The sequence below is a fragment of the Chiloscyllium plagiosum genome, chromosome 10, assembly GCF_004010195.1.
Source record: "Chiloscyllium plagiosum isolate BGI_BamShark_2017 chromosome 10, ASM401019v2, whole genome shotgun sequence".
Classification (NCBI taxonomy): Eukaryota; Metazoa; Chordata; class Chondrichthyes; order Orectolobiformes; family Hemiscylliidae; genus Chiloscyllium; species Chiloscyllium plagiosum.
Genome location: NC_057719.1, coordinates 29,856,315 through 29,883,972, shown reverse-complemented (window position 1 = coordinate 29,883,972; position 27,658 = coordinate 29,856,315). Strand labels below are relative to the sequence as shown.

At 40.3% G+C, this 27,658-nt stretch overlaps 1 protein-coding gene across 4 annotated transcripts in view; it reads right to left on the bottom strand.

Moving 5' to 3' along the window:
- Window positions 1–27,658, bottom strand: part of rtn1a (reticulon 1a) — a 234,042-nt gene that overhangs the window by 178,138 nt on the left and 28,246 nt on the right. The window contains exon 1 of one of the 4 annotated variants that reach the window (XM_043697269.1): window positions 42–97. The exons of the other annotated variants lie outside the window; for them this stretch is intronic. Coding sequence (XP_043553204.1) covers window positions 42–75 — 34 coding nt within the window. The 5' untranslated portion in view covers window positions 76–97. Of the gene's footprint in view, window positions 1–41; window positions 98–27,658 lie in introns of those variants that run through there. 4 annotated transcript variants of the gene reach the window in all.

Genomic DNA, 27,658 nt, shown 5'->3' with positions numbered 1-27,658 from the left:
TAATCTAATCTAATCTAATCAGATACAACAAGCTCATTTACCTGGTCTTGAATAATCCGTGCATTTAAGTACCATCAGTCCTGTGTTGACTGTCCCCTTCTCATAGTTATCCTCTTGTCTGCTGTGCCTGAAGTTAGATTACTGACCCTTTCCATACTCTGTCCTATTACTTGTTCTGGAAACTTTAACCTCTGCTGAGCAACACCTCCCCTCCACACTTTAATTTTTTCCATAATTTTCCATGCAATTGGACCTCCCACCTCACCACCACTAACTATACATACATACATACATACATACACACACACACACACACACACACAAAACACCCCTATCCTGTGAGGGTGGTGGTATGGGGGTACTGTCACTGGTCTGAAAATCCAAAAAAACAGCTAATGTTCTGGAGACTCGAGTTCAAATCCCACATTTGTTGGTGCCGAAATTTGAATTCAAAATTCTGGAATTGCGATTATAATCAATCTATCAACGTTAGAACAAGCAAGATCCAGAATGAAACTAAACCTTTATTTTGTTTTCTATGACAGTAAACCTTAGTACATAACAAAAACAAAATTTGGTGCTATTATAAAAAAAGCTTTCATGTGATTCTAGTGTTTAATCAAAAACAATTACAGCAGATGGCAGAGCATGTTGTCCTGTAATGCTCAGGAAATTATGCGACAGGTTCATGACTTTCATCCAACCAAAAAGAAATAGGTTGAGTGTTGCTTTCAGGAGAGGAGAAATTTAAAAAGGGAAAGAAAACACCAATACCTCTGACACCAAGTAGAAGACATAAAAGCTCATTCAATTACTGAACTGTCAAGCACAGCATAATGATTTGCTAAAATTGGATCAACTCCAAACTCAATTTTGTACTGCACTCTCCATCAAAATTGAAAATATAGACAAGTATGCATACACCAGATTGGTTTTGTGCCTTGAGGTACAAATCAACACCAACAATAGATTTGGTACTATTTTTCAATTATCATTTCTGTTTTTCAAAAGTGATTGTGTTTCAGACAGACAGGCATGGTTCAAGCTTCAGCCACAAATCAGTCAACATGCAAGGTCTACAGGTTTCAGAATGACAGGAATACTTTTCTTAGAACTGTTGGGTCGAAGGGCCTGTTTCCACACTGTAAGTAATCTAATCTAATCTAATCTAATCTAATCTATTAAAGAAAAAAAAGAAATTGGGCGACACGGTGGCACAGTGGTTAGCACTGCTGCCTCACAGCGCCAGAGACCCGGGTTTAATTCCTGCCTCAGGCAACTGACTGTGTGGAGTTTGCACATTCTCCCAGTGTCTGCGTGGGTTTCCTCCCACAGTCCAAAAATGTGCAGGTTAGGTGAATTGGCCATGCTAAATTGCCCGTAGTGTTAGGGGCAGGGGTAAATGTGGGAGAATGGGTCTGGGTGGGTTGCGCTTTGGCGGCTCGGTGTGGACTTGTTGGGCCGAAGGGCCTGTTTCCACACTGTAAGTAATCTAATCTAAAATTGTTCTTCCATCAAATCATGTTTCACAAAAAGGAGATTCAGCATGAAATAATGCATTCTGGTGAAACTTAGCTTTGATACATAACATCATTTTGCAGCACTTAAATGTAGGCTTAAAAAGAAATCTGAAAGGTTTTAGTTTTTCAAGTATTAGTTGTAACAGCTACTGAATGTGTATTAATTGTCTGTTAAGTTCACATTCACTTACATACTAATTTTGCTGAAAGCTGAATTTTATTATCCTGTTCTGTAATCAAATCAACATTATAATGATTGGTCCCATAATTAGTACTGCTATAATTATTGCAATACCCAACGGCAAAATTCTCAAGTGAATTTCTCCCTTTAAATTTGGCAGTGACAGCAATCACTTAATGCATAGATTTCTACTTCGGGAAGTAATTTCTTTATAAAAAGAGACAATAATACATTTTAAAAGATCTAGCCAGTTATCAGGTAATTTCCTTCTTTCTCCGAAATATTTTTGAAAAATGTTAATTGTTTGGATTTCAGTACAAGGAAATAATTTTAAATTGTGTTGATGATAAAAAACTATGAAATGCAGTAAAACAAGGTGAGGGACTGGAGGGCATAGACTGGTGAAACAGGTCGACACATAGCAGATGAAAATTAGTTATTTTGGCAGGTATATGAGAAGTAATATAAATTAGATGGCACAAAATTAAAGGGGGCGTAGGAACATAGAGATCTGGGGATTTATATCCACTAGCCTGTGAAGCCGAGAAGGCTGTGAAGTTAAAAAGACTGACAAGACTGTGTTTTATATTCCAACTATGACTCAATTTGCAATGAAGTCACACAAATCCTGTACAAAATGCTGATTTGGCCCAAACAAGGGTAATGTGACTAATTCTGGGCAGTACACTATAGCAAAAACATCAAGATTATATACAGGCATTAAAGACTTCATTTGTGTAGTTAAACTGCAGAAATGGGATATGTCCTTTTAAAAGCAGAATGGATTTTGGGTGGGTGGGCAGGTATGGCAGCATCATTAACAGGGATATTTAAAATAATGCAGGGTTTTCACGAAGGAAATAATGAGACCCAAATCTTCTGAAAGGAAGATAGTCATTTCTGAAATGTAGACTAGAGTTGCGTGGAAGGGACCATGCAGAAATCCCAATGCAATTGACACAGCAGTAATTACCCAGGAAGTTGAAACTTCTGATAAGCAATTATGTAACATTTGGAATCCTACAAAAATGTACCCAACTCTTGGACTACAGTCAGACATTTTAGAAGATTGTGACCTACCTTAATTGCTGATCTAAAAAGAAAACTTAAGTTGGATTAAAACCTGCTGAACTCCTGGATAATTGTAACTTTAAATCAGAAACAGTTTGGTTGAAGAGACTTCAGATTGTTTCATTTGTTAAAGTGAACTCTCTTCACTACCCCCCACCCGCTTCCCACTGATCCCCAAAAACACTTCATTTCCCCACATGAACAAACACACAACTAACACCAACCTTCTCCCTCACCTCACCTGGGTCCAGCCATATCCCACACAAATAGTAGACAGCCCCCTCCAACCCTTCCCCAGGAGTCACACTCTGAGCTGACAGACCACCAAACTGACCTTTGACTTCCACTGCCCCCAACATTCTATGAGTCCATGAAATAATGGGGAAACATTTGACCTTTTAACAAACTTAAAACTGAGTTGGTGTGCAGCTTGAACTATTTTCAGTTTTGACTCAAATTAGAATACAACTAACAAGAGTATATTGTAAACCTCAAAACAACTGGAAAGAAATCAAAAAGAAGTTTTTGCAAATGCATGTAAGGCAAAGGGATAGCAAAGTAAAGATTTGGGGTGATCAGAGACTCAGGTTATTTGTGTATGGAGGCAAAACACAAGAGCAATGTCATAACTCAGTTGGGGGAGGTCGTTGGTAATCAAGTCCTGCTTTTCCTAGAGTCATAACAAGATTTAGAGCTTTCAAAATAAAAGTGTGTAAAGATTTCCAAATGTACCTTATTTTCAGACCCAGGTTGATAGGAAACAAGTTTTCTGTACTTAAGAATAGTTTTTACAAATAATTAGACTCTAGCTACAAGTAAGCAGGTACAAATCATTTGCATATAACACTACTAATTAAACTCAATGCCCTTGTAAACTCCCCTTGCACACATACATGACAAAAACACAGACATTGGAGAAAGGGAATCTGGAAAAGCAGCTCAGCAGAGTCATAGAGGAATACAGAGTCAAAACGTGGGGTGCTGGAAAAGCACAGTTGATTAGGCAGCATCTGAGGAGCAAGAGAGTTGATGTTTCAAGCATAAGCTCTTCATTTTATAGTAGCCTTTGTTTGCAAGATCTACTGAGTTGGTTCATGTTGATCAGAACGTTCCTTCTCAGTTTTCTTTCCCAAATGCTTCCACCAGTTTGAGAGAAGCACAGGGTGGCTGGTTCACTAACAAAAGACCTTTGATTATCTATGAAAAGTCAAAGTTTACAGAAACTGAAGGAAAGATACACTGGTTTTGTTCAGTTTAAAGTAGTTTACCATGGAGAATGGAGAAAGAGCTCCTGGGTATTGGAAACCTGGTCAGTTTTTTGTATCTTGTTCCCAGCAACAAATTGTTTAGTTATCTGAAAACCAATTGCACAGTTGTTGGCAGACAAAAGGCCTTGATCATCAATGAGTGATCATTAGTCCTTAGACGAATCAAACTCTTATTCCAGTCAAAGCTCCATCTACATCTACACAACTCCAGTTTGTCTGCAACCTAGGGCTCCTGAGCCAGGGATCATTTGCTCCGACCACTTATCTTTTCCTTTTCTTATTTTCTTCTTGTTTATTTTCTTCTCTTTTCCTTAACTTACCCCTTGTTCTCAGCGTGGACAGCATTGGCGCCAGTCTGGATTCCCAACGCAGAGTCGTGGTGCTGGTGAGTGAGCCCAGATTGGAATCGAGTGGGCCCAGTGTGGACCTAGTGGTAGTAGTGAGTAAGTCCAGAATGTACTTCAGTGAGCCCTCACTTACTTTAATGGAGTGAGCATGGGACCTGGCACCGTAATCGACTGCTGCCACATCACCTGAGGCAACATTTCAGGTAGGTCCAGCAGTGAAAGAGGATGCCTGAAAATCAGCGACTTCATCATTGGGTGGGTCCAGCCTGGAGGCGGTGAAGTGGTGGCGTAAGGGTATCAACGGTGACATGGACCCAGCGACAAGAGATGATTCTGACGTTGATGGATCTGGCACAGATGGCACTAAGGCGGTGGACAGAGGAGAACTGGCCCAGCGGTGAAAGATGGCGACTGAAGAGTAACCACTTCACCATTGGTTGGGTCCAGTGTAGATGGCAGTGGGGCAGCACAGGACGGATGGCAGTACAGGCATCAATGATGATGAGCTAGCTCAGGACTTCCAGACTCTCTAAGCTATATCTTTCCAGTTTTTCTTTTACGCTTAAACCATTCAAAATGGTGCAGCTAATGGGAACAGTGGAAATGCGTTTCAGTGTATTATAGTGTTTTTTTCACTGTAAAATACACGTGACACTAAAATCATGCATTTATTCAAATTTCAATTACAAAGGAACCTCGATTAGCCAGCATTCGATTATCTGAATTTCAGATTATCTGGCAAGATCGCAATGTCCCGATGCTTGGCTAAACTGTGTTATCCGGCATTGGATTCTCCAGAATTCGATTAACCGAATGAAAAACTCCCCGCCTGTGTCCTTTGGATAATCGAGGTTCCTCTGTACTTCTTTTTCAAGTAGGTATTTCAATGATGCTTGCCATGTTGATTTTAAAACAGTTCTTTCTCATTTCAGTCCACCATTTTAAAAAGCACAAAAATAAAAATAAGACATGAAATTTGCCGCATGGTTCATAACAAATACTTTGAGTCTGATTTCATTCTCCAAATGAGGTGCAAATCAGCATGCAATACACTGAACGTAATTTTTGTTTTGCTGGAAATACAATTATCCTCTGTCTTTTTATTGTGGGTTTCTCACAGGTCAGGAGGACCTTAGGCGCAAAATAGATATGCAGCTTCTCTGAGGTTGGCCCAAATTCTGAAGGGCTGCAGAAAAATGCCAAGTTTACTCCCACACGTGATTTCTGTATGCTGTCCTGCATTCTGTGAGCCCTAAAAAATAAATGATTTGGAGATGCCAATGTGGAACTGGGGTGTACAAAGTTAAAAATCGCACAACACCAGGTTATAGTCCAACAGCTTTAATTGGAAGCACTAGCTTTCGGAGCACCGCTCCTTCATCAGGTGGTTGTGGAGGACACAATTCTAGGACACAGAATTTATAGCAAAAGTTTACAGTGTGATGTAACTGAATTACACATTGAAAAATACCTTGATTGTCTGTGAATCTTTCATCTGTTAGAATACCAAGATAGTTTCACTTCTTTCATATGTAAATCATAAAACTTTTTAAAAAGTTAAAGTTAACTGTAACAATTGGTGTCAGTCAGATAATATGTTAAAGGTGTTAGCCACCTGTGTACTGTTGTCTATGCCATAATGTTTAGACTGATTCTAATCTAAAAAGTGAGTTAACAGAGTCTTACATGGATTCACGCAGATTTTGAGCAAAGTACAATGTAACTCTGCAAGTACAAATTCACCCCACAAATATATATGTGGGCATGTGTGTTTGTCTGTCTGTCTGTGGTGGGGAGTTGTGAGTGTGAAAGAGAGTGTATATGTGTGTGTATGTGAGTGTAGAGTGTCTAAGTCTGTGTGTGTCTGTGTAGTGCAATGGTGGTCACCTGTAGTGTGACATGAACCCAAAGTCCCGGTTGAGGCCCTCCCTATGGGTATGGAACTTAGCAGAGCAGAGGCTGATAGCTAAGTTCCGTACCCATAGGGAGGGCCTCAACCGGGACCTTCGGTTCATGTCACACTACAGGTGACCACCATTGCACAACATACACATACACACACACATACACATACACATACACATACACATACACATACACATACACATACACACTCTCTCTCACACTCACAACCCCCCACCCCAGACAGACAGACACACACACATATACGTTTTTGGGGGAATTTGTACTTGCAGAGTTACATTTTATTTTGCTCAAAAATTGCATGAATCCATGTAAGACTCTGTTAACTCACTTTTTAGGTTAGAATCAGTCGAAACGTTATGGCACAGACAGGGAACACAGGGGGCTAACACCTTCAACATATTATCTGACTGACACCAATTGTTACAGTTAACTTGGGAATGTAACTTTTTTTTAAAAAAAGTTTTGTGATTTACATATGAAAGAAGTGAAACTATCATGGTATTCTAACAGATGAAAGACTCAACAAACAATCAAGGTATTTTTCAATGTGTAATTTCAGTTACATCATACTGTAAACTTTTGCTATAAATTCTGTGTCTTACAATTGTGTCCTCCACAACCACCTGATGAAGGAGTGTCGCTCCAAAAGCTAGTGCTTCCAATTAAAGCTGTTGGACTATAACCTGGTGTTGTGTGATTTTTAACTAAAAAAGAAAACACCTCTTTCAAGAGTTCATGATCACACGGCAAAATCTGCAACATTCCTGTTGTTTTTCAACCTCAAATCCTATTTTTAGTTGAATGTATGTGTTTTAAAGAGCTAAGGAATAAGAACTGTGCAAATACATTGCTTTGTGTAATACATAAACCAACCAGTGGGAAGGATACAGAGGAACAAATCTGCAAGGGAATTCACCTCTTCACTTGTTTTCTCCTGCCACCAATCACAACCTGACTCATGTTCCCTTCTCCTTTCAGAAATCCAATAACTACAAGCTGGCTGGACAGTGGTCCACACAAGTAAAATAGAGAGTTAGAAACCAGTGGTTAGGCCACTCACTACATCATAGGTGGTATTTATGGCTCCTGAAAACTGCATCAAACTGGTCTTGGATGTCCAAAGAGTATCTGAGGAGTCCCCTCCCATTCCATTCCATTTTTAATTCACCCATTTATTTGGTAAGGTTCAGGTGGAAGTAATGGTAGTTAAAAAAACCAAAACATTTTATCGTTAAAATTACTAATCCAGAAACTCAGTAAGTGTTCTGGGGACCTGGGTTTGAATCCTGCCACAGATAGTGGAATTTGTATTCAATTTTTAAAAATCTGGAATTAACTATTTACTAATCACCATGAAATCATTGTCAGTTGTCGGAAATACCCATCAGGTTCACTAATGGCCTTTCGGGAAGGACATCTGCCATCCTCACCTGGTCTGGCCGACATTTCTCTACAGGCCCACAACAGTGTGGTTGACTCTCAACAGCCCTCTGAAATAGCCTAGTAAGCCACTCAGTTGTACTAATCACTACCAAGTCTCAAAGAAATGAAACCAGATGCATCACCTAGGTACCGGAAAAGACAGCAGAAACAGCCCTGATGACCCCGCTAAGTCGTCCTCGCTAACATTTGGGGGCTAATACCAAAATTGGAAGAGCAACAGCCTGACTCTAAGTTATGATCCCATGAGTATGACTATGTTACAGACATCACCATATGTCCTGTCTCACTGGCAGGACAGATCCAGCAGAGGTGGTGGCACAGCAGTATACAATCAGGAGCGAGTTGCTCTGGGAAACCTCAACATTGACTCCAGACCCCATGAAGTCTCGTGGCTTCAGGTTAAACATGGGCAAGGAAACATCCTGCTGATTGCCAAGTATAGTCCTCCCTCAACTGATGAATCACTACTTTTCCATGTTGAGCAACACTTAGAGGAAGCACTGAGGATGGTAAGGGCACAAAATGTACTCTGGTTGGGAGATTTCAATGTCCACAACCAAGAATGACTTGGCAGCAGTACACTGATCGAGCTGGGTCTAAAGGACATAGCTGCTAGACTGGGTCTGTGGCAGGTGGTCAGGGAACCAACAAAAGGGAAAAACATACTTGACCTCATCCTTGCCGATCTGCCAGCTACAGATACATCTGTCCATGACAGTATTGGTGAGAGTGACCACTGCATAGTCCTTGTGGAAATGAAGTCCCACCTTCATATTGAAAATAACATCCATCATGTTGTGCGGCACTATCACTGTGCTAAATGGGAGAGACTTCAAACACATCTAGCAACTCAGGACTCAGCATCCTTTAGGCGTTGTGGGTCATCAACAGCAGCAAAATTGTACTCCAGAACAATCTGTAACCTCATGGCTCAGCATATACCCCACTCAACCGTTACCAACAAGCCAGGGGATCAATCCTGTTTCAATGGAAAGGCATGCCAGGAGCAGCATCAGGCATACCTGAGGATGAGGTGTCAACCTGGTGAAGCCACGAAATAGCACTACTTGCATGCCAAACAGCATAAGCAGTAAGTGATAGACAGAGCCAAGAGATCCTTCAACTAACGGATCAGATCTAAGCTCTGCAGACGTGAATGGCGGTGGACAATTAAACAACTTACTGGAGGAGGAGGCTCCACAAATATCCCCATCCATCAGTGCAAAACATAAGGCTAGAGCTTTTGCAGCAATCTTCAGCCAGAAGTGCCAAGTAGATTACCTATCTCAGCCTCCTCCAGTAGTCCCGAGCATTACAGATACCAATCTTCAGCCAATTATTAGATTCGCTCCAAGTGATATCCAGTCACGGTTGGAGGCACTGGATACTGCAGAGACTATGGGCACTGACAACATTCCGGCAATAATGCTGAAGACTTGTGCTCCAGGTGTTGTTGCTCCCCCAACCAAGCTGTTCAAAGCTGGTCCTAAGGGAAGAGTACTAAACTGGGCCAAGACCAATTATATCAAAATTTGGCAGAAGTTGGGAAATGTGGATTGGGGGTAGCTATTTGAAGGGAAGTCCACATTTGATATGTGGGAGCCTTTCAAAGAAAGGTTGAAGATAGTGCTGGATAGGCATGTCCCTCTGAAAACAAGGGACAGAAAAGGCAAGGTTCGTGAACTGTGGATGACAGGAGAAATTGTGCGACTAGCCAAGAGGTAAAGGGAAGTGTACATAAGGTCCAGGCAGCTAACAGCAGAACAAGCTTTGGAGGAATAATCAGGAGAGTAGGACCAATCTTAAACGAGGACTCAAGTAGGCTAAAAGGTAGGTTATGAAATAACTTCAGTGATCAGAATTAAGGAGAATCCCAAGTCCTTTTATTCATATATAAGAGGCAAGAGGGTAACTAGAAAAAGGATTGGTCCACTAAAGGATAAGGAAGGAAGGTTGTGTGTCGAACCTGAGAAAATGGGTGAGATTCTCAATGATTACTTTGCATCAGTGTTTACTGAGGAGAGAGACATGATGAATCTTGAGATTAGAGAAAGAAGTTTGTTTACTCTGGATCACATTGACACAAGGCGGCAAGATGTGTTGGGTAGGCTAAAGGATATTAAGGTGGACAAATCCCCAGGACCGGATGAGATCTATTCCAGTTGCTGAAGGAGGCAAGAGAGGAAATAACTGGGGCCCTGACAGATATCTTTGTAGCATCCTTAAACACAGGTGAAGTGCTGGAGGACTGGAGAGTTGCTAATGTTGTCCCCTGCTCAAGAAGGGTAGTAGGAATATTCCAGGTAACTACAGACCAGTGAGGCTGATGTCAGTGGTGGGAAAGTTGCTGGAGAAGGTACTGAGGGATAAAATCTATTTATATTTGGAACAGAATGGGCTTATCAGTGATAGGAAATATGGTTTTGTGCAGGGGAGATCGTGCCTTACCAACTTAATAGAGTTCTTTGAGGAAGTGACCAAGTTGATAGATGAAGGGAGGGCTGCAGATGTCATATTCATGGACTTCAGTAAGACGTTTGATAAGGTTCCCCATTATAAACTAATGGAGAAAGTGAAGTCACATGGTGTGCAGGGTGTTCTAGCTAGGTGGATAAAGAACTGTTTGAGCAACAGGAGACAGAGAGTAGTAGTTGAAGGGAGTTTCTCGAAATGGAGAAAGGTGACCAGTGGTGTTCCACAGGGGTCAGTGGTGGTGCTACTGTTGTTTGTGATATACATAAATGATCTGGAAGAGGGCACTGTTACTCTGATCAATAAGTTTGCAAATGACACTAACATTGGTGGAGTAGCAGAAAGCATTGGGGACTGTCAAAGAATACAGGACAATATAGATAGGTGGAGAGTTGGGCAGAGAAGTGGCAGATGGAGTTCAATCTATCTGAGCAAATGTGAGGTGATGCATTTTGGAAGGTCTAATTCTAGAGAAAACTATACTATAAACGGAAGAGCCTTGGGAAAAGTTGATGACCAGAGAACTCTGGGAGTGCAGGTCCATTGTACCCTGAAGGTGGCTGCACAGGTGGATACAGTGGTCAAGGCAGCATATGTCATGCTTGCCTTCATCAGACAAGGTATTGAGCTCACAGGTCATGTTAAAATTGAACAAGACTTGGGTTCGGCTGCATTTAGAATAGTGGATACAGTTTTGGTCGCCACATTACCAAAAGGATGTGGACGCTTTTGAGAGGGTGCAGGAAAGGTTTACGAAGATGTTGCCTGGTATGGAAGGTGCTAGGTATGAAGAGAGGTTGAGTAGGTTAGGATTTTTTTCATTAGAAAAAAGGAGATTGAGGGGGGACTGGATTGAGGTCTACAAAATCATGAAGGGTATAGACAGGGCGGATAGAAACAAGCTTTTTCCCCAGGACAAGGGATTCAATAATGAGAGGTCATGCATTCACAGTGAGAGGAGTAAAGTTTAAGGAGGATACATGTGGAAAGTACTTTACACAGAGTGGTAGGTGCTTGGAATGCGTTGCCAGCAGAGGTAGTAGAGGCAGGCACGGTAGATTCATTTAAGGTGCGTCTGGACAGATGCAGGAGTCGGTGGGGAGCAGAGAGATACAGATTCTTAGGAATTGGGCGATAGGTCTAGACAGTGGATTTGGATCAGCACAGGTTTGGAGGGCAGAAGGGCCTGTTCCTGGGCTGTAAATTTTCTTTGTTCTTGGTTCTTTCTTCAGTACAGTTACAACACTGGTATTCCCGAAGAAGAGCTTTTGTCCGAAAAGTCTACTTTCCTGCTCCTCGGATGCTGTCTGACCTGCTGTGCTTTTCCAACACCACTCTAATCTCAACACTAGTATCTATGTGGAAAATTACCAAAGTATGTCTTGTACATAAAAAGCCAGACAAATCCAACCTGGTCAATTACCACCCCATCAGTCTACTCTTAATCATCAATAAAGTGAAGGAATTTGTCATCAACAGTGCTATCAAGCAGCACCTGCTGAGCAATAACCTGCTCAACGATGCCCAGTTTGGGTCCCGCTCGGGCCACTCAGCTCTGGACTTCATTACAGCCTTGGTCCAAACATGGACAAAAGAGCTCAATTCCAGAGATAAGGGAGAGTCACAACCCATGACATCAAGGAAGCATTTGACCAAGTGTGGCATCAAGGAGTTCTAGTAAAATTGGAATCAATGACCATCGGGGACAAACTCTCTGGTGGTTGGAGTCATACCTGAAACGAAGGGAGATGGTCATAGTTGTTGGAAGTCAGTCATCTCAGCTCCAGTTGCTGTTCAGGGTAGTGTCTTAGGATAAACCATCTTCAGCTGCTTCATCAATGACCTTCCCTCCATCATAAGGTCAGAAGGGGACGTTTGTCAATGATCGCACAATGTTGATGACTCCTCAGATACTGAAGCAGTCCATATTCAAATGCAACAAGATCTGGACAATATCCAGGCTTGGACTGAGAAGTGGCAAATAACATTCGTGCTACACAAATACCAGGCTATGACCATCATGAATAAAAGACAATCAAATTACCACCGCTTGGCATTCAATGCTATTACCATCAGTGAATCCCTCACAACCAACACCTTGAGGATTTCGTTGACCAGAAACGCAACTGTACTCACCAGATAAACATAGTGGCTATAAGAGCAGGTCAGAAGCTCGAAATACTGCAACGAGTAACTCGCTTCCTGATTCATCAAAGCCTGTCCACCACCTGCAAGGCACAAGTCAGGAGTGTGATGGAATATTCCCCACATGCCTGGGTGAGTGCAGCCCCAACAACACTCAAGAAGCTTGATACCATCCAGTACAAAGCAGCCCGTTTGTTTGACATTACATCCACTCCCTCCTCCACCGACGCTCAGTAGCAGCAGCGTGTACTATCTACAAGATGCTCTGAAAAAATTCACCAAAGATCCTCTGACAGTATCTTCTAAACCCACGACCACTTCCATTTAGAAGGACAAGGGCAGTCAATATATACAGGAACACCACCACTTTCAAGTTCCCATCCAAGCCACTCACCATCCTGACTTGGAAATATAACCACCGTTCCTTCACTGTCGCTCGGCCATAATCCTGGAATTCTCTCCCCAGTGGCTTTGTGGCCAACCCACAGCAGATGGATTGCAACAGTTCAAGACGTCAATTCACCACCACCTTCTCAAGGCCAATTAGGGATGGACAATAAAATGCTGGCCAACAAACAATGCCAACATCCCACAAATGAATGAATTTTAAAAAATGTAAAAAGTAACCTTAAATTCCACGATGCCTTGAGTATTTGTTAAGCTATGTTTTCAGATGTGCAATATCTACTGATATTAACCAAGTAAAAATTACTTTTAGCTGACTGCAAATAAACAATGAGTGCAATGCTGTATTAGAAAAACTTTGTCACATTGCTCAATTTTAGTCAGGTCAAGTTATTATTCACTCATTCAATTTTGTAACAGACAGTCTAACTTGAAAGAAAAATGACCTGATTATAGGAGCCCCAATGTCAGAATATACTCTAAGGAGAGCTGTTATGATATAGACATTCTACGTGTGAGAAAAGTAGAACATTTTACACTTAGGTTTACAGCTTAGAAGATCATTTTGATTTGGAAACTATGATCTGGATTTTTGACAATATGAGGAAAAGCCACAGATGCATCACAATGACAGGAGAAGATGTTTTAAATTGTAAGCTGACATCATTTAAAAGTGTTAAGTACGTAAAATTCAAGGAGTGTGCAGTGAAACCCTGATATTATACTGACTTTGACAACTTAACACATAACAAGAATTGATATAAATGACTACTAATAGGTACAAAAGTGAAAAATGACTCGCATCTATACTGTTTTTCACGACCATCAGACATTTCAAAGCACTTTATAGCTTTCGAAATATGGGAAACACAGCAGTCAATTTGCACACAGCATTCTCCCACAGACAACATGATAACAACCTAATGATCTGTTTTTGTCATGTTGTTTGATGGATAAATATTTGCTAGATCACACTCATTATTGTTCTAAGTAGTGCTTTTGGATATTTTACATCCACCTGAGAAAGCAGATGGGCCTTTGTTTTAATGCCTCAGATGAAAGTTGTCACCTTTGACAGAGCAGTATTTCCTTTGGACTGTACTGCAGCAATAACCGTGATGCTTGTGCACATGGCCTGGAGTGCGGCTTGAACCTAAAACCTTGCAACGCAGAGGCAAGAATTACTGAGCCATAGCTGACACTAAAATAGGAGGAGTGTCACGTTAACCATTTTGCTCTTGAAATTTTTTCCACTATAACTTATTTTCCAAAGACCTACTTTCATTCTGGGATGTGAGATTCTTCTTGTTATTTGACCACAAAATCACATTTATATTTCATTAAATTTGGAATTGCTGGGATGGATTGAAACATATATCCCATTCATAAACTGAATAAACCGATATAATCTGATTGTTCAAAATTTTAGGAACTGTATATTTTATCATTGAATTCTGGGCTCACCCATTTGGAATTAAATGAGCTTTATGGTGCTTTACATTACAATATTATAAAATAGGGTGATGCCCCTGTGATAAAATAACCTACCAATAATCATGGTCAAGGCTGACCCATGAAGAAAGTCAAAATGAGTTGTTAAAGACTATTCAATCTGTTGCTTTTATATTTACTTGTTAATTTTCTGATGTTGTCAATATGTTTCTCATTAATTCAATAGAAATTGTAAACTATATAGGCTACTTAAAATTTTATGAATTTTACATTCTGTAGCATTAATGAGAACACGATTTACCCCACCAACATTTGAAAACTCTATGCAGCAACAACTTATAAGATATATATGAAGGATTACAGAAATATAGTATCTATCCAGCCTCAGTTTCTTTCATCATACGTGGGCGGCACGGTGGCACAGTGGTTAGCACTGCTGCCTCACAGTGCCTGAGACCCGGGTTCAATTCCTGCCTCAGGCGACTGACTGTGTGGAGTTTGCACGTTCTCCCAGTGTCTGCGTGGGTTTCCTCCAGGTGCTCTGGTTTCCTCCCACAGTCCAAAGATGTGCAGGTCAGGTGAATTGGCCATGCTAAATTGCCCCTAGCCCCTAGTGTTAGGTAAGGGGTAAATGTAGGGGTATGGGTGGGTTGCGCTTCGGCGGGTCGGTGTGGACTTGTTGGGCCGAACTGTAATGTAATCTAATCTAATACAAAAAAAATCACTTAAATATACATAAAATGTTTCTTCCCATACCTTAGCTGGATAAAGGAATAAATCTGGACCCTGAACTCTAATTATAAAATTAATTGCTATTTTATGGAAACTTAATTAAAAACAATATAGCTGTGCATATAGATTAGACGTACAGACAAAAATATGTACTGGAGTTCAAATACATTCAATAAACCCATCCACATTAATGAATCTAGTTTGGCAATTTCTTATGCTATTTTTGCAACCTGTAACATTTTTTCCAATGCCTATATCAGTCGTGCTTTTTTCCAGGAGTAAACATGCTTGTTTATTCTACTTATCTTGAATTGAGACACCTGCAAGTGAAGCTCCTGAATAGTTACTCAGACCACCTCAAGGATGTTTGAGAACTCGTTCTGTTGAATATATATGTTAACCTCAAGCATAACCTGAACTGAAGCTTCAAATCCTCACTATGGCCTGTGTCACTCGTGCATCTCTCAGTTACCATTCTCTCCTACATGATCTAACACTGTCTGCCAACACTCTACCCATTGTAGACAAGGTCCACAGCCCCTCATCCAGATCTTTAGGAGCTAAAGTCCAGGTTACCAAATCCATCTGACTCCATCTTAAGATTCTCTTCCACTAATCCCCAAACAAAGGGATCAAGGTTTTCTTGAAAGGGTGGCCCGAGCCAGGCTTGAGTTTGTTTGTAAGTTGAAAGTGAGCAAATCAGTTGGATAGAAATTTCATGCAGAGTTTAGATCATGATTGAAGTACAGTTTTGCAGTGAAGATGGTAATCAAGCAGTGACACAATGTATACTATGTGTGCAAAGGAAGAACAGAGGGCAAAGAAATGTTAATGTTGAAAGCAGAATGAATAGGACTAGTTACAAAGTTAGTAGTACTGGACAATTGGGAGCAGTCCTATATGTTGATTCTTAAATTCTAGGTCTCCTTCATAATTTTGACAGTCAGTTCAAAATGCATCCCACATAATAATTGACGTTTGGATAACAGAAGTTGTTCTGTATAATGCATTCAGTGCTAAAGGATCAATTTATATCCTACAGAAAGAGCTAACATGTAAACCAACTTGTCCAGGAATACATACTAACAGGAGTGTTTAGGACTAATAAAAAATATAATTGAGTAAACTAAACCATTCAAGCTCAATTTTTAACTTAGAGGCAGGAAGCAGAATTCAAAACGTTTCGCTGCTTGACACATATACCTTTGAAGAAAGTATCTCGAATGGTTCTTGAATGTGGGTGGTGATACTACAGATACATGATAGAATTGAACTCATCACTCCTGGACTAGAATGGAGGTAGCCACGAGGGTTTCCAAATTTGGAGATGGTTAAGGGCCATCTCAGATATCTGGGAGTTTATTGAGTTTGATGTTAAATATAGGGCTCTCTAGCCCTCATTCCCCCTCACCCCCTATCCACTCCCATTCATGCCAAGCACTGGCAAGTGATCAGGGAAAGACTTGTTGCCAACCCATGCCCCTCATTCACTGCATGCCCCTCATTCCCTCTAGCTCCACTAATAGCACTTCCATGCCCATTTCACCCAGAATACACTCTACATAGAACAAATGAACCTTTTTAAAATACTTGCATATGAGAAAAGCTTAAAAGATCACTATTGATTAACTTTCTTTTAAAAAATTCCACTACAAACTTATAAAAATCTCCAAACAGATCTTTAAAGTAACAATAGGAAAACCTATAAAAATTGACCTCTTATCTCAAGTAAGCAGTGGGCCATTGTTAGAATAGATCGAAGTAAAAAATGTCAACTAAAAAATGTCTCTTATGTGTACCTGTTTCAACAAACTAATGGATGGATCACAACTCCTCCGATGGACAGTTAACAACCATGGCTAACTAAGGAAGTAAAGGAGAGTATTAAGTTGAAAGAGAAAGCATATAATGAGACCAAAGTCAGTGATAGCCCTAAAGACTGAGATAAATTTAAATGCAGAGTTGGTCACTTTGAAAGGGAGAACAAAGGGATAGAATAAAATCTAAATGGAGAGAAACTGCAGAAAGTACTTGTGCATGAAACAGAAGTGCAGCAGGTATTCAAGAGGGGTAATGGAATATTGGCTCACATTTCAAGTGGGTAGGAACATAAGAATAGAGACGTCTTAATGTACAAATTGCTGGTGACAGCACATCTGGAATACTGTGAGCAGCTTTGGTCCCCTTATTTAAAAAAAGAGAGATATTTCATTGAAGATAGTTCTGAGAAGTTCACTAGGCTGATCGCTGGTATGGAGTTATTATCTTATAAGAAAAGATCAAACAGGTTGGAACTTTACTCACTAGAGCTTAGAAGAATGAAACATACAGGACTCTCGTCAGACTTGACAGGGTAAATGCTGATAGACTTTCCAATGAGGTGAAATATCCTAGGACCAGAGAGCATAGTTTCAGAATAAAGGGGCATCAATTTAAGATGGACATGAGGAGGAACTTCTTCTCTTAGAGGACTGAGTGTCTTTGGGACTTATTACCACAGTGAGCTGTGTAGCCAGAGCCCCGTGGATATTTAAGACTGGGACAGGTAGATTTCTTAAGCAGTAGGAGAATCGAACATTACGAGGAAAAGGCAGGAAAACATTGGATCAGACATCATCATTCTGAATGGCAGAGCAGTCTCGAGAAGCTGAGTAGCCTCACCCTGTTCCTACATCTTATGGTCTAACAACAAATCTTGGGAAGTTGAGCGGACTCCATGAAAATCGCGAGGGGCTAGGAGATAACTATCTTTGCAGTGGAGGCAACCAGCTCAGGAATGCAGGATGCAGGGTCATTGCCCACAACCTTACAATGTGTGCATGAAAATTGGAAAATTGGGGGGAGCGCGGATACAGGAACAAGTGGGGTGTTAATGCCAAAATTGGTCACATTCACTAGTTTAAAGTTCTGTGGCGTCTCCCAAACTCCAGGAAAATCCAGTCTTCCATCTCTGCAATCTGTGCTTTGACTTCACACTATAATACTCCTGTAGCTCTGTCAACAGTTGCTATTTGCAGCAAAATGCTGCCATAATTTAGCACAAATTGTCACTTTAAGTCAGAGAGTGCAAAAAGTAAAATACTTAAAAGAGACAAAGGAAGCCTGCATTATGACGTAAAACATACAGGCAGTGTGAATGATGAGCTATGAAATTTAGCACTGGTGGGCAGGAACAATGATTTAAAAAAAAAACTGTTGTGAGCTATGACCAGTGTCAGAAGTGAGATATAAAACATATTCCAAGACTCATCATAGATGCACTTTTTAACCATTATAAAACAGTGCAATGAAACAGAAGCAAAAAATTACTATGGATCATAGAAACAGAAGGATGTTGCTGGGAATGGATGGCTTGCCATATAAAAGTAGACTGAAAAGACTGGGACTTTTTCACTGGAGCCTGGGAGGTTGAGGGATGACCTTTTTGAGGTTTATAAAATCATAAGTGACATAGATTTTTTCCCTGTGTTGAGAGTGTTTAAAACTAGGGGGCATACTTTTAACATGAGAGGAGAAATATTTAAAAACAACATGAGGGTCAACTTTTTTTTAAACACAGAGAATGATGTATGTATGGAATGAACTGCCAGAGAAAGTGGTGGATGCAGGTACAGTTACAACGTTTCAAAGACATTTGGACAAGTTCACGAATAGAAAAGGTTTGGAGGGATATGGGCCAAGCACACACAGGTGGGACTAGTTTATTTTGGGAACATGGTTGGCATGGACTGCTAGGATCGAAGAGTCGGTTTCCATGCTGTATCACTCTATGAATGTATAAAAGCTGGAAATACTCAGCAAGTCAGACAGCATCTGTAGAAAGAAAGGACAGAATTTCATGAGGAGATAGAAATCCGGCTCTGCAGCTACAAGGCTGATGAAAACCCCACATTGCCTCCTTCGGGAAAAACTTGTAGAATTAAGTATCGAAGTGGCCACAGTGAGGCTTTCCCAAAAATTAAGGACCATTGGTCTAGAAACACCCCAGGATGTGCTAATCAGAAGCTGGTACATGTCCATTACAGGCAATACCAGCAGGAACAATGGCAACTGCCAGCAATGCACCCGGGGAGAGGCATAGGATGGCCAAAGTACCCCAAGGATGGGATGTGGATTGCAAGGTGGGGGAGGGGATGGTCAGCAACAAAAGTTTGTTTTCCAGTATTCCTGTGTGTTGACTATCCTACTGACTGAGTACCAGTGGTGGCATAGTGAGTCCTTTAGGTGGGTATTAACTATCCAAGACTTAATCAGGTGGAGATGGAAGGTGAGGAGGTCCCCACCTTGTCATCAATTGAATGCCATCTGCTTCCAAACATACTTCAGGGGAAAGCGTTACTCTCCATCCAAAGTTAATATTTCTCATGAAATGGAGAAAACGTTCATGTTCCTTGCTTCAAGAAAACACAAAGATAAGGAAAATAGAGAGCTGGGGAAGAACAAAAAGGGAAGAACTGCATTAAAGTGGAAGGCTGGAGAGATTAAAGATCAGGAGGATATGATGTAAGAAAAAGGGGTTCTGATGGGATAGGGAAAGACAAACAAAACAAAACAAAAAGGTGCAAATGATTTTATGACCAAGACGGATAAATTGCTCTGTTTTCTCCAGTTCCACCAGTTCATGGGCCATAGCATAAATTTGACAAAGTGATCATGCATGATGCAATATGGCCACCACACATGCAAACATTGCTGATGACATGCATGCGTAGTGATGTCATCAGAGCATATGGCACTCAAAGAATTGGGGAGGTGAGGCAGAGTCTACAGAAGGAGTAGGAGAATGGAGGAGGCTGCTGTGAGAAAACAAAACAGATTTATTTTATTCACTGTGCTACTTCATATCACATCCAGGCAGTGTCACTCTTTAGATGTGTTCAGAAGAGTCATACTGGACTCAAAATGTTAACTCGGTTTCTCTCTCCACAGATACTGCCAGACCTGTTGAGTTTGCTAGCATTCTGTGTTTGTTCCATCTTTAGACAAACAGCTGCTTCCCATCACTTGAGAATTTTGTTTTCTTTCTGCTCTTTGCATGAAACAGATGGCATTCAGAGGAAACACAACTAAATTTAATTTCTTTACTTGGGTTTCCAATATGGTCAATCAGATGTCTTCTCTATATCAGACTTAAAATAAAAAGATCCCTTCAGGTTTCTTTAATTAACTCAAAATTATTGAGTTATGATAAATAAAATTTATTCAATGAAGGTGCAACATCTGTTAACACAGCTTGTAATCTGAAGAATATAAACGTTTTCTAAATAACTCAAAACATTCACAAGAACAAATGCAGAGTAAAGGGGGGGAAGCAGATTTTTCGCTGCAGTCAGTCACTTCAAGGGGGTTGGGGGGGTAATCTTGGTCAATAAGTGCTTTGAAGGTAAACTTGATAAGATCGGAGATGTCCAGTTAGTAGTCGGTCTAACACTTTGGCATGTGTATAGACAGTTGCCTGAGATCCTGGCAGATGCTGTTCATTCAGGAAATACCATCGCTCTTCAAGAGAATGGTCAGGTCAGGTTTCACACTGGATTCACCAGAAAAATGCCACCAGCAGAGTAGCGTATTCTTTAGCAGGATTTTCCCAACTGAAAATCAAAAGCTATCTTTAAGCCTGCAAAACACTGTTCCAACAGAACAGAAATAAAATCCAGTTGTAAAAACACAGTCAGGTGCTTTCCATGAAGGCAGTTCAAGCAACTAAAACCAGTAATTATCTGAAACTATGCAATTTCGAAGAAAAACCTAGTTTTAAAAAGTTCGACTATATTTTTTCATTAACCTCTTATAAAAGTCCAGATGGTTCCAAAGTCCTGCAGGCTCAAGCACACAAAAAAGTAGTAAATATGCACCCATCATGACAATGGCAATAATAGACCATTGGTTACAACATGAAATTGGTGAATTCAATGTTCAGTCCAGAAAGTTACAGTTCAGTATTTTGAAGAGATGGTGCAATTTCTTGAGTTTTCACTGAGCTTCATTAGATCAGGTATGATTGGGAGGAGCCAACAGTTTGAGCGGTTAATATGCTCTTCAGTACCTTTTGCTTCACTAGGAAATCAAACTGAATGAAATATAATGCATGTTCTCCAAGTCTTCTGCACAGAGTAAGTAAACGTACAATTGTCTCATCACATACACAGAGTACACAAATGGACAGGAATCCAATAACAAATCAAATGCCTGTCCTTCTCTGAAGTTCCCATAAATATTTTAAATTGCAACATATATATGGGTTACTAGAATCTGTAAATTATTACATTCGGAAGATGCATATACTTAGTTGGCACTCCAAATTTACAATTCTAAATTTGATCACTGATTCATTGCAAAATACACCAGAAATTCTCATGTGGTATCTTTCTGCAGCTGCTACAACGTTTTTCTCTGATATTCTACAGTAGCCAGTCCAATGGGAGCTCTTGAACCTCAGTCAAGCAACAGATCTTTGAGAGATTAAATAAATGTTAACTGGATTTAATATTGTTCAGCCTAACTTAATAGTGTTCCAACCTGATGTCTGCAGTCAAATTAGCCACAAGCGTAAGTTTTAGTATGTTAGCGATGCTATTGACAAAATAGAAGACATTAACATTACAATTAAAAATGTCAAAAATATGTAAAATAGATGATTCTCATTACAGGAAGAGAGTAAGGGTTATGTGTCAAAGGAAATCATTAGATACTTCACACTGTAAATCACAAATGATTCATTTAAAATAGGTATATGATAATCATGAAGCTTGCTCCCTTTTTCTAGTGCAGCAATTTATCAGTGCTAGCTATTTATAAGTTACAGGAAAAGATACACGCAGTCTAGCTGAAATTCTGTGTCCAGGCACTCATCTATAATCTGAAAATGTCTTTGTCTATTTGTGAACATATTACCTAGAAACCAAATAATTTGCTGATTATTTTAGTCAAGCAGTGAACATAAGTAAAATAAAAATCGAAAACTTTAAATCAACCTGTCCAGAGATGCTATGACACACATCTGGAGCAGATGGGATTTGAACCCAGGCTTATCTGGCTCAGAGATAAGGACATTACCATTGTACCACTGAACTGAAGGTCTAAACTAATGTTTTTACAACAAAAGATGTTTAAAGTCAAAATTGTTTCTGCGAAATAGCCACATAACAGCAAACAGAAAAATAAATTATTTGAATGGTTTAATTGCATGTGACGTTTTGTTGGCTTTGTATGCTTCTGGCACTACCACACATCATAGTCACAGATGCTGTCTCACCTCCTGAGTTTCTCTAACTCTTTTTTGTTCTTTAAGATTTCTAATATCTGCAGCATTTTGTCATTGCACAAATAAACTTGTATGACACCTACTGTAATAGATTCTCAGATGGATCCTGTTACTTTTAAACACAACGAACAAAAACATAGCTAAACAAGAAATCCGAACTGGGAAAACTGATGGATGCTCTAAATCAGACAACAAATGTGTCCTGTGTTTTCTACCACAGTCTTATCATACATTGTTTACTTTCAACAGCCCATGTCTTATTTTCTTGCTCAGGATGTTGAGGTTACCATAAACAAACTAAGCTGCATGATCCAACCCTTCCTTGATGATTAGACACCAAGGAGATTGGAAAACATCTGTCTTGCTAACCTTTTCAAATGTTGATAATTTAACTTTAATTACTTAATATATAAATTTAATCATATTGAAATTAACCACGTTGCACTTCTATAATGTGAAATTAGTTTTAATTTCACCAGTGTTCATTATTAAGTCCAAACATAATAGCGACATGGGATTATATCTCGCTTATGAATAGAATATAGTTTTTTTTCCATAAATAACTTTGGAAAGGAAAACATATTTTACATGTGGTCATAAGGGACTTGACTGCTGTGCAATAATTTTGAAGAATTTTTAAAAAAGCACAAAATATCAAAGCTGCCTCTTCTATGCCTCTTCTAGCTAGGCAAGACTCAATCCCATCAAACTCCCAGGAGAAAACTTTCTGATCAAAGACAGTCAAGAGAACTTCAAAACATCAATGCATCACTAGATTTTGATTATGTATTTTCTCTGTATCTAGAGGTGTATAATTTAATAATTAATTCACTGTTCTGATTTTTCCATCTTCTACAGGTGCTAAATTAACTGCCTGGCGATTACCTCTATCTGCCTTTTTAACATGGAGACATTGACCACTCTCCAGCCTTTTGGCACCCATACACATTCTACAAAGTTCTGAAATAAAATGCCTGCAATATTGATCATTTTCTCTTTCGTCTCCCTTAGGATTCTAGAATGCTTCACATTAAGCCCTGCTTATCCTCCTTTAGCAAAATTTATCCAACATGTTTGTAACCACTTTAAGATTCACCTCTAAAATACTTCTTAGCCATTTCCCTTCTCAAAAAAAATAGCCTATTCATTTGTAAGGAAGGCATGGCACTCAAGGCAAAGCTCTAGGAATAGTTCATCACTGAATTTACTTTTTAAAAACAACACCTTTTGCTCAACAATAACCAGCAATTTTGCAAACTTGTAGCTAGTATTCCAACTGAAGCTACTATTTTCTTAATTGATGCTACTATTGTGATTATGGGAGAGAAGTTGGGGCATGCAGATTTGTTTTTAGACAGAAAGAAATGGTATGTTAAGAAAGTCTAATTTTCCTAATGCATTAAATAAGGATCAATTCAGTCTGCTTTCAGTATTGCTGAACTGAAGCACATTTAGTCCTCCACATGTCAAGTCAATTTGCTAGAAATACCTTAAGTAAAGGGCAAAAAACATTTATACTGTATGAGAGGAAAGTTCTGACTGGTTAACAAGTGGATTCCTATTGGTTACCAGTTAATAATGATTGACAGTTAACTGACAAGTTTTGTTTAAATTTTAAAACCATACCGACTGACTCTGATTGACAAAGGCATTGCACTGAGAAATGAACCAAATAGAGTGGGTGTCATCTATTTTGTTGAGCTGAAACAAGTGCAGTGCTTGTACATGGTCTGTCTGTCCCAACCTTGCCATCTGCATTTGTTCAGCCTCTTACCTCCCCTACAATCAGCAGGGTCTCTTTCTCCGAAATGGTGAGTAATTTATGTCTGGCCTGATATTGCCAATCCTCATCTTGTGACTTTTTGTTGGCTTTGTATGCTTCTGGCATTGTGGATCTGCTTACTCTACATAAAAATGTGCAAATTTATTGACCTGTCGATAACAGCTAATCCATCTATCTGTATGCATCCCATCACACATATGTACGCACAGAAGTCAAAATGTCACACTGTTTGGCCTCAACTGCTAGGTGGTACTGAGGCTACTCAGGCATCCACTCACTTGGCCCAGCTGCCCACTCACAACGATACACTACTTGATGCTCCATGAGAGTGCCTTTGGTAACATGAAACTATGCCACTTATTCTGGATGACTGGAGCGTTTCTTCTTATTCCTGCAATAGACTAAGGTTCTACTACAGAATCCATTGTGGCTGAGCTCCCTTTGGGATCTCCATTTCCTTGGTCAGGCGGGATATCTTTTGGTGCCAAGCATGAGAAAAAGTCCTTCCCACAATTTGCAAGAAAGCATCACTAAACCATAGGTCTAGTCTTGGTCTGGTCTCAAATGTGTGTGCTGTTGCATACTCTTAGATGGTATTGGATAGGAATGCACAACAGAAGGGAATAATGGAGGAGGGGGTCAGATGGCAGACATTTAGGTGGGAGGGTAAGGGTGATAAAGGCTTGCAGCAAGGAAGAATGGAGCGGAGGTGAACTGAAAAAATTGAGCTCATTATGCAGAGTCCTTTGGTTTGTCCTGGAGTTTCTTTAATAGCCCAGTCATACTAGCTGGATCATCAACTATGTGTAGGATCCACCAATGAACAACTGCACCCTACCCATGCTAGCACATATCTCCTGAGCATGCCACTGGCGCTTTGTGGTTTAAATTGAATCACGTGGGAACTGGCTCTTGATACTAAAGCAGAACTGGTGCCCACTTCTCTTTCTGTCATTGGAAATGACATGGCATTGATTGCTGATATTTTAAGCTTGTCCTTCACAAAAGCAGCTGAATGCTGAAGGACTGAATTTTATTTCCAGAAATAGTTAATTAAAATGATACAGATCTTAAATTATTCTGATTTCCCTTTGGAGTACACCAGCACATTTCCATAGTTGAGGTTCCCTGGTTATAATGAGACATACATATTTAATTGTTTTTGGTGGAGGAAGTACTTGCGTGTTTTGGCTGCTATCAGGAGAATAAAAGGAACTATTTCAAAAAGCTATTTTAAACAGCAAACTTGTTCTAGGTCATTCACAATATAATACTAAATGGTTTTATTTTGCAGCATTGCTGAGCCTTTGTCTTGATATATTTCAGGAAGGTCCCAGACTGATTAAGCCATGGGTACCAATAACATCAAGATGTCAACAGTGTCTTTAATATGTTCTTTGTGGCCCTATGCCCATTACTGCACCTGTGCTCTTCAGGCCTGGAGTATCATCATCAAAATTTGCAGCAAAGATCCTTTGATTTGCAGGAAAGAGTGGAATTGTTGGGGGATGAATTTGTATCTTAGAATGAAAGCATCACAGCACACTTTGTATAAACTGGTGATTCCTGACCACCTGTATATGATTATCATTGCATAGGATCTGATTGTCTGTGATAAGTTCTACCAATGGTGATGACACATGAGGACTTGAGGGGACAGGAAAACTGGAGTCTTGAGGGAGACAAATCCAAGGCTAGATATACTCAACAGCCTCTGCAGTCAAACAGAACCTATACCCCTAATGTGTAAATAGTTGCAGAGATGCAATAAATTGTTTATTCGACAAGATTTCTCCCACGAAACCAGAGGTTGGCTATCCTCACACGCACTTGGCTATGTAAGCCCCTAAAGAATCAACAGCTTAGAAAGATCTTGATGGAAGGACATACAATAATCATCACTAGAAGACAGCACTTTCTGTTGAGAAAATCCTTTTTCGCAGGGTCATAAATTCCGGCCTTACTGGTGCCAATTTCGGACTGCATTATTGTCCCCAATGTCCATACTTAAGGTGCAGCTTGTATCAAGTGTCATTTTCATGAAGCTGCTTACATGTTTGCAGTGATAGTCCATCCATGTAAAGCAGGTGATGCCAAACAGCGTGTAATGCAGATACAATGACAATGCAGTGATTTTGGAGCTCAAAGCTCTATAACTTCACATAATCTCATACAACTGAGCGTGTGTTCAGCAGCAGGAAGTGTCTGCAACCAGTGCTACTTAAAGAAATCAACTACTTTCAGATTAATTGGCGATTGATTTCTATCAGCTGCAATTGTAGTAATGTGTGCTGGTTCGAAGACATCTTTTAAGTTGTTCAAACCTACAGAGTCTTCATTGCAAACTTTTTGTTTCCAAAATATTAGTGCAGTAATATGCATCCCTCTTGCATTACAACATGACAGAAAAATTACAACAAATGATCTAGTGCAGGACAAACACTAGAAGAGGAAGATGAGCAGGAGAAGGATTCAGCAGGAAACCACATCTACTCAGGTCGGTTTAAGAACTACTTTCTGACCAAATCTCAGCAGGGAACAGTGTGTCAGGCATCAGTGTTTCACTAAGGACACCATTAGCAAGGTATGCCACCTGCTGCAGCCACAAACAGAACTTCAGAGCCATAAGAGGACAGCACTGCCAATAACTCTGAAGTTTCACTGTTAGCTTATGCATAAAAGAGGAAACTGTTACAGTGTCCTGCATCAACTAGTTTCATTTTATCATCAGACAATGTGAGGCAAAGCAAAGCAAACACACAGCTTTGTTTGGATTGCAAACAGCCCACTGTACAGGTAGCCACATGCAGCTCTGCAGACATGCCACTCAGAACAGAAGGAAATGTAATCCTTCAAGTATGCTACACACCAATGTGTTAAGGAAATACAACTCCAGTTCTTGCCAAGATCCGTAGAGATATCAGCACAACAAAGGTGAGGTCACACATCAGCCTACTGGGAAGTGAAAGTACATTCACTGACCTTAAACGTTTATGATTAGATTCCCTACAGTATGGAAACAGGCCCTTCGGGCCAACCAGTCCACACCGACCCTCCGAAGAGTAGCCCAACCAGATCCATTTCCCTCTGACTAATGCACCTAACACTGGGCAATTTAACATGGCCAATTCACCTGACCTGCACATCTTTGGACTGTGGGAGGAAACTGGAGCACCCAGGGGAAACCCACACAGATACAGGGAGAATGTGCAAACTCCACACAGACAGTCGCCCGAGGCTAGAATCAAACCTAGGATCCTGGTGCTGTGAGACAGCAGTGCTAACCACTGAGCCACTGTGCCGCCCCTTGTCATTCACTTAATGCAGCTTTGCATAGAGATCTGTACTCTTGCATGTGACTGCCACAGCTATCCAGACTCACTGCCTTTGCCAACTTTGGCTGGATGACCAAAGCAGCCTCAAGGGGTTGAATAGCCAACTTCTGCTCTTAGGAGAAAGTGAGTACTGCAGATCCTGGAGATCAAAGCTGAAAATGTGTTGCTGAAAAAGCACAGGTCAGGCAGCATCCAAGGAGCAGGAGAATCGATGTTTCGGGTATGAGCCCTTCTTCAGGAATGAGGAAAGGGTGCCAAGCAGGCTAAGATAAAAGGTAGGGAGGAGGGACTTGGGGGAGGGGCGTTGGAAATGC